The 7,382-nt window shown below is 41.0% G+C and overlaps 2 protein-coding genes across 2 annotated transcripts; both read left to right on the top strand.

Annotated features, from left to right (window-relative positions):
• The first annotated feature begins 3,785 nt into the window (after positions 1-3,785).
• LOC134290310 (gustatory receptor for sugar taste 64a-like) lies at positions 3,786-4,618 on the top strand. Its single transcript, XM_062857418.1, has one exon. The coding sequence runs from the start codon at positions 4,145-4,147 to the stop codon at positions 4,616-4,618; it is 474 nt and encodes a 157-aa protein (XP_062713402.1). The 5' UTR covers positions 3,786-4,144.
• A 219-nt stretch (positions 4,619-4,837) lies between these two features.
• On the top strand, positions 4,838-5,663 carry LOC134284314 (gustatory receptor for sugar taste 64f-like). Its single transcript, XM_062843122.1, has 2 exons — positions 4,838-5,436; positions 5,493-5,663. Exons 1-2 carry the CDS (start codon positions 4,918-4,920, stop codon positions 5,604-5,606), a joined length of 633 nt encoding a protein of 210 aa, XP_062699106.1. The 5' UTR covers positions 4,838-4,917; the 3' UTR covers positions 5,607-5,663.
• Positions 5,664-7,382: the final 1,719 nt, after the last annotated feature.

Here is a 7,382-nt window from a genome sequence, read left to right as displayed (position 1 = left end):
GATGAGGATATCTTCCCCCGTTTACTCTCGGTTGTTATATGCAGCACGTGTTGGTCGGCCGTAGCTTGCGCGCTACATCATAGGCAGCTATGTAATTCTACATTGTCTCGATACTCACCCACATGCGTGAGCAATGAAAACGAAGGACAACATAGCCGCCTATGATGTAGTGAGCAAGTGTCGAACGGCAAACACGTGCTGCATGTAACAACCGAGAGTAAACGGGGGAAGACGTCTTAATCCTGGTTTTATTGGCTAAAACCGCAACTAAATTAAGTTTTATCATGATATGGTCTTCTACAAAGTTGTTCATTAGGGTATCAACTGCTATTCTTTCAATTCTGAGCCAAATCGAACTCGCCAAATCGGCGTGCTGTATGAGAGACTGGAGGTCATCCAATTTCCCATATATTTGGACTGAAAATCCCATATAAACCTTCAACTCATTTGCGCCAGTTCAGTTTTCAACCGATTGAGCTGAATCTTTCCCAGATTGTTCTTATCATCCAAAGGCACGATTCTAGAGGGTGCCCCGTGAATTTTGAAAACTTTTTTTTCGCTTCATACAAATGTGGGCCGGTCTAGTATCTGTGTATACTAGCGCCACGTGGCGGTAAAATTCGAGATTATGTGATTGATCTCCTGGCAGCGATCGAAGTCCTTAACAACTTTGCTGAAGATTGTTCCTCCCTATCTGGCTTGAATTAATTGTTGCATCTTAAAGAAATTGTACCGGATGTAACTATGCACACTAACGCCATGTGGTGATAGAATTTATAGCTATGCAATTTACCACCACGAAGTAGTTGTTTTATTTTTTTTTGAACAACTTTGCCGAAGACATACTGCCGGAGGCAGAATTCCACTCGAATTTTTATGAGCACAAACCTGAGGACCAATCAAGCAAGCTGATTGCTCCATGAATTCCTTCGAGAATTCCCCTAGGAACTTTCCCAGTAAGTTCCTTCAAAATTCCCTTCGAGAATTTCTCCGAAAATTCCTCCGGGAGTTCCTTCAGAAATTTCTCCAGGAATTCTCCAAGTAAGATCCTCCGAGAGTTAGTTCTGGAGTTCCTCTGAGAATTCTACCGAGAATTCCTCCGGGAGTTCCTTCAGGATTTCCTCAAGGAATTCCTCCAAAAGTTTCTCCAGGAATTTTCCCACGAAGTTCCTCCGAGAATGCCCCAAAAAGTTCCTTCAGGAGTTCCTCCGAGAATTCCTCTGAAAAATCCTCCAGGACTTCCTTCGAGAAATCTACCAGGAATTCTCCCAGTTCCTCCAAAATTTCCTCCAGGAGTTCCTCTGAAAATTCCTTCGAGACTTCCTTCAGAAATTCTTCCAAAAATTCCTCCAGAAATTTTCCCAGGAAATTCCTGCAGAAGTTTGTCCGGGAATTGCTACAGGAGTTCCTCCAGAAGTTCTTCAAGGAGTTCCCGTAGGATTCCCTCCGGGAGTTCAGCCAGGAATATTTCCATGAATTTTCCCAAGAAGTTCCTCCGACAGTTACCGGAGAAATTCCTGGAGGAATTCCCGGAGGAACTCCAACAAGATGGATATGGAAAATCGTGAAGATTGTGCCTTCGCCTCGCCTGCCTATTTTGGTGCTATGGCCAAAATATCCTCGAAATAGGCTCCTCCAGGACACATTCCGGTGGCCACGGGTTGACCAGAGCCAGGGAGGCCACTGGAAGATCATGCATGCCTAGTTTTGGTGCCCTGACTAAAATGTCCACGATTCAGATTCCCGCGGGGGTAGTTCCGATGCCCGCGACAGGACCAGATTGGGTTGGCCGGCTCCACATGTCCACTACCAGAAATGCATTAACCAGCTGAACATTCTTGCCGCAGACACCAACATTCAGTGCTTCGTATAATGCTTGTGTAAACAAGATTCCTCTCACTAAACTGTTCAAATCGCGAATCCACTCTTCTGCTATCGATTGTCGCGCTAGTCGATTTCTGTAATAGCCTTTCTACTCGACTCGACATTGATAGCAGGCGAACCGAACTCAAGTTATAAAATAGCAACCAACCGATAATACATAATAGAATTTTAAGATAATGTTTTAAAATATTGAAGGTAAATTTATAAAACATCAAAATCGATCAACTACTACGACGAGCTTTGTGGTCACTGCGAATTCTTCATACTTGAAGGATTCATCAATGATCGGAAGTTTTTATCTGAATTCTTCATAAAACCCTGCCACACGCTAAGATCGCTCAGCACTAAAGTGTATAATTTCCAAACTACACAGCAAATAATTTTGTAATATCCAGACGCGTAATTTCTGGCGATGCATCCATTTTTGAACGTAATTTTATTTGGTTACATCGTTTTCCAATATTTATCACACTCATCATGTACACCTTGATTGGCACCGGCAAGTATCAACAAACCCATTCCAGCAGATACCTAGAGGCAGTATCATATTTATCTTCTTCATTCTAACTCGGTGAAATAGCCTAGAGGTAAGAGAAATGCCTCACAATCAACGGATCAGTGTACGAATCCATGCCAATATTTTACTTATATATGATTCATCCATCGATCCGATTCTAGCGATTACTAGACCCACTTTCAAGCTTCGGCGGCTAATTTGCTGCGTGGGAAGGATGTAATCTTTACACCACTTTTACGACGCGACTGATTTGCAGCGAAAATGATGTGATATCACAAGATTTTTTTTTGCTATGTACACCAAAAATGTGTAACACTTACACATTCACAAAATTAGCTCCTGCGTCCGCAAAATCGTGAAATTCGCAAAAGTTTTTGTACGGCAATCTAGCTAGGTTTACTAGTGACCTTGGTAAACAAAAGAAATATTGAAATTTCGCATCTAGAAGAGTGTACGAGCTGTTCTTTAGAATGTGTAACTGTTACACATTTTTGTGTGGTCTGAAAATTATGCACTTATGAGTAGGCCTTACACATTTTAGGTGCTGAGTGGTTTTAGCGTGCAAGTATTTCTCCTGGAGTTCCTCAATATATTTCTTTTATAGTTCTTCTACGGATTTCTTCATAAGACCATCCGGAGATTCATACTGATGATGTTTATCCCGGAATTTCTTTTGTGCTTTTTCAACGTCCTTTGTTGTTTCTTTTGTAATTCTTTTAAAGATTTCTGCTGAAATTCTTTCAAAGATCAATACCAAATTTACTTCTGGAACCTCTTCCCGAGTCCTTCAAGGAATATCTCCTGGACTTAATCCGAGGATTCCCAGAGATACCCACGGATGGGATTTCTTCAATGGATTTTTCTGGAGTTCTTCTGGTGTTCCGCCAAGGATTCCTCTTAGAGTTTCAAGATGGATTTCCCTGCAGTTCTTCCAGGAATTCGAACTGATGGTGTTCCATCTGAGATTCTTTCTTGAGCTCCTACGGGAATTTCTCCTACTACATGAATTCAATCTTTAATTTTTCCTGCAGTTCGTGGCGTGTTTCGTCCTGCAATAACTCGAGGGATTTCTACTGAACCTGCTCCAAAAAAATTTTCAAAATAATATTTCACTTAAACTTTTTCTTTTTTTTTCTATATTTTGGATTTCACATGACTTAATGGATACTATGAATTTGAGGTAAATGATCACAATACTCGTTCATACAAACGCCCATTTTATTTCAGATATGACTGTGAACTCACGATGATAGATCCACTGTGGCGTGACCGATACGTACTATGGAAGCAAAGCAAAATCTTGCAACTTGATGAAGAGCTCGACAAATCTTTGGAAGACAACGACTCAGAATGCGACTTCTTCCACATTGCTATCGCACCAGGCAGGCTTGTCCGCACTCAGCGCATGAAAATTCTGCTCTTTTGATTTACATCCCCTAAACCATCGTATTTATTCAATCTTTCTATCTTACCTGATAGAAGGATGTTGAAATATCCTAAATGTCATTTCGAACTGTCAAAAAATCGCACCGCAGTGCCACACTGTGCGCGCAAAGAGAATTTCACCCGGGTGAATTCACCCCAGTGAATTTCTCTTTGCACGCTCAGTGCGGCACTGCGGTGCGATTTTTTGACAGTTCGAAATGACATTTAGGATATTCAAACATCCTTCTATCAGGTAAAATAGGAAGATTGAATAAATACGATGGTTTTGATGGTGTAAATCAAAAGAGCAGAATTTTCATGCGTTCAGTGCGGACAAGCCTGGCACCAGGTAATAATAACAGAATTTCCAAGACAACTTGCTCATTAAAATTCTGCATCACAGTTCTCCGAATTTCCCAACTGTTTGGAGTCTTCCCACTGCACACCGTGATGAATCGTCTTCCACGGGAAATGCTGTTCAAATCGACCAGCTGGGCAGCGGTTCTGAGCATGGTGGCCAATTTCGGAGGATACGCCGTGTCCGCACTAAGCCTGAAACGCCTCGCTAGATCCGGACTGGATGCTATTAACATAGCCGAACCGTTTTTCTTCGCTGTGTGTGCCACGAGTGCAGTTCTTTTCTGGGCACTGGCCAAAGAATGGCAGTTTGTGGTTACCGTGTGGGCGGAAACGGAGCGGGTATTTCTGCGTAAACCGTTTCGCGGTAAAAGACTGAAGAGCAGCATCCGTCGTACCGCGATTGTGGTTTTAATGCTTGCTCTTGGTAAGTAGGGTTTTATGTTGATGTAGAACTATTCCATAACCAATATCGATATTACAGCTGAACACATCTTTTCCGTGGCAAATAACATCGCCAATCTACAAAGAGAAATCAAGCATTGCAACTGGACTATTTCGAAACCAGTGAAGTTCTTCTGTTTGAAAACCTTCAGTTCTTCATTTCATAGCATTCCATATAACCTTCCAGTGGCAATCTATAATGAGGTGAATACAATCAGTGCAATCATATCTGTTCAAATTTCATATCGTGCATCATGATCTTCTATTTCTTTTAGTACGTAGTCGTCGCCATGACATTCGCGTGGAATTTCGTAGACCTGTTCATAGTGCTAGTCAGTATAGGTCTGACAACTCGCTTTACTCAACTGAACACACGCATATCGGATCGGATACGAAGTGGAAGCAGCACTTGCGAGAATTTCTGGGAACAAATTCGCATACAATACGTATCTCTCTGTGACTTAGTCACTTTACTGAATCGATCTATCAATCGTCTGGTGTTCGTCTCGTATGCCAATGACCTGTACTTCATCTGTCTACAGATAATGAACGCCACCCTGGAACAACCGTTTTTGATAAACAGAGTGTACTTCTTCTATTCGTTCAGCTTTCTACTGCTGCGAACATTTCTAATGTTTTGGTACAGCTCGCAAGTTCAGGATGCTAGTCATCAACCTTGTAGGTTGATTCTACGGGTTCCGAACGACGAATACTGCGATGAGCTACAACGGGTGCAAATGTACTCCAGGCGAGGCGTTAGTCTCACAGGAATGGGCGTTTTTCTAGTTTCCCGAAGGATATTCCTAACGGTAAGGCTTACGGTCTTGGCCAAACAAAGGTTTGCTTTACGATTTGCTTTTTCTAGATTGCTGGAACGATCATAACATACGAATTAGTGCTGTTATCATTCCGCGACCGAATTATGGACCAGCCGGATGATGATGACGATGTGTCATGTGTGCCATTGGATCTTGACTGAGCTTGACTGAGTAATGGTGATTCGTATGACAATCATGTATTAATAAGTGATGCACCTTCTTAAATCATTACTTTTCGAATATGATCCTTTGTTTTCAATTTGAAAGATATGTCATCAAAAATGATTTTATGCAATTTAGTATCATAATTTCTATTTTATATAACTCATTATGGTATGATAAAGGCCATTTTTTCTGAACTGGTTCATAATGCAACTTAAATGAGTTGCATAATGAAACATAGTTGCATAATGTTCATAATGCAACTCATTTGGGTTGCATTATAAATATCAAATGAGTTGTATAATGAAAAAAATCATTGCATAAAATTTTGTATGGAACGAGTTCCATACGTATTTATCCTATAAATGTACGACTCATGCTGAAAAAGTCAACTTTTTGCAACTCGTTACATAAATAACTAATCTAAGAAAGACATTTCATTTTATGTTCAATGGATCAATGAAGCCAACTTTTCAATGTTCACCGCATGTAAACAAAAGCGCCACCATATATGGACATTAAGACATTAACCCTCGAGTAGTCGCGTCCTTAACCATCATCACGTACGCTCACACTGTGTACGACAAGTGTGCATTTTTCATGGTGCGTGTACTCAGGAGGAAGAATAAAACAATGGTGGCTCCCAGGAGGAGAGAGAGCACTTCGTGGTATTGTTGAGCGGTGGGATTGGGAGAGCGACAGCAGAACTCAAATCGACGCCGATGGGCAGGCTTTAAAATCTCCTACGCTAGTCGAGATCAAGACATTAGGTCTTGTTTATTTATTTATTTATTTATTTATTTATTTAGTGATCAATGATGTTAGGTCTAGTCATTAGGTGACTGAAGAACAACAAGGATGCTGGGAAGGACGAACTTCCCACTGGGCTTCTCAAACACTATAATGAGCAGCCGTATCAGCTCTTACACTGTATTAGGAGGAAGGACCGCTCCCGGGTTGACATCGTGACATCAGTCACAGTCAGTGGAGTTATGTCAAACACACAAGGCTACGGTGGCGCTATCTTTTTATTCCATAGCGGCCGATTTAGTTATTTTAGTGATCCATGACTACTACGATTTCTCTTTGTTGAACAGAATACCTGATCAAGTAGCTGACATGATTGTGTACGCCGACTTAACTAAGGGAACGCGGACGGCATCCATTTCTTTCTCTTTTCTCTATGGAGTTTGACAGGTTGGATTTGTGCCTCCTTACGTCTAGCATAAATTCATAATCCAGTCAAAATGTTCACCAACACAATCGTGAAAGTGGAATGTTTAACTTTTTACGAGGGATATCGGGTCAAAACGCTTATTTCGGATTAGATCTCATGAATGTGTTGAGAAAGCGGAATAAATTAATAATTTTGAATTTTAGAGTGTCGGTCTTTAAATGAAGGTTCTTCTTCTTCTTCTTCTTCTTCTTCTTCTTCTTCTTCTCCTTCTCCTTCTTCTTCTTCTTCTTCTTCTTCTTCTTTCTCTTCTTCTTCTTCTTCTTCTTCCTCTTCTTCTTCTTCTTCTTCTTCTAATTCTTCTTCTTCTTCTTCTTATTCTTCTTCTTCTTGGTCGGGCTCGCTTCAACTTAGTGTTCTTTGAGCACTTCCACAGTTATTAATTGAAGGTCTTTCTTTACCTGCCATTGCATGAATTTGTATATTGTGAGGCAAGGACAATGATACACTATGCCCAGGGAATCGAGAAAATTTTACCAAGCGGAGCGGCAATCCATAACCACTAGGCCCCTTAAATCATGTTCCTATAGAGTACTAATAC

The sequence above is a fragment of the Aedes albopictus genome, chromosome 3 (assembly GCF_035046485.1).
Source record: "Aedes albopictus strain Foshan chromosome 3, AalbF5, whole genome shotgun sequence".
Classification (NCBI taxonomy): Eukaryota; Metazoa; Arthropoda; class Insecta; order Diptera; family Culicidae; genus Aedes; species Aedes albopictus.
Note: the sequence above shows the minus strand (reverse complement) of the source record. Positions and strands in the feature narration are given on the sequence as shown.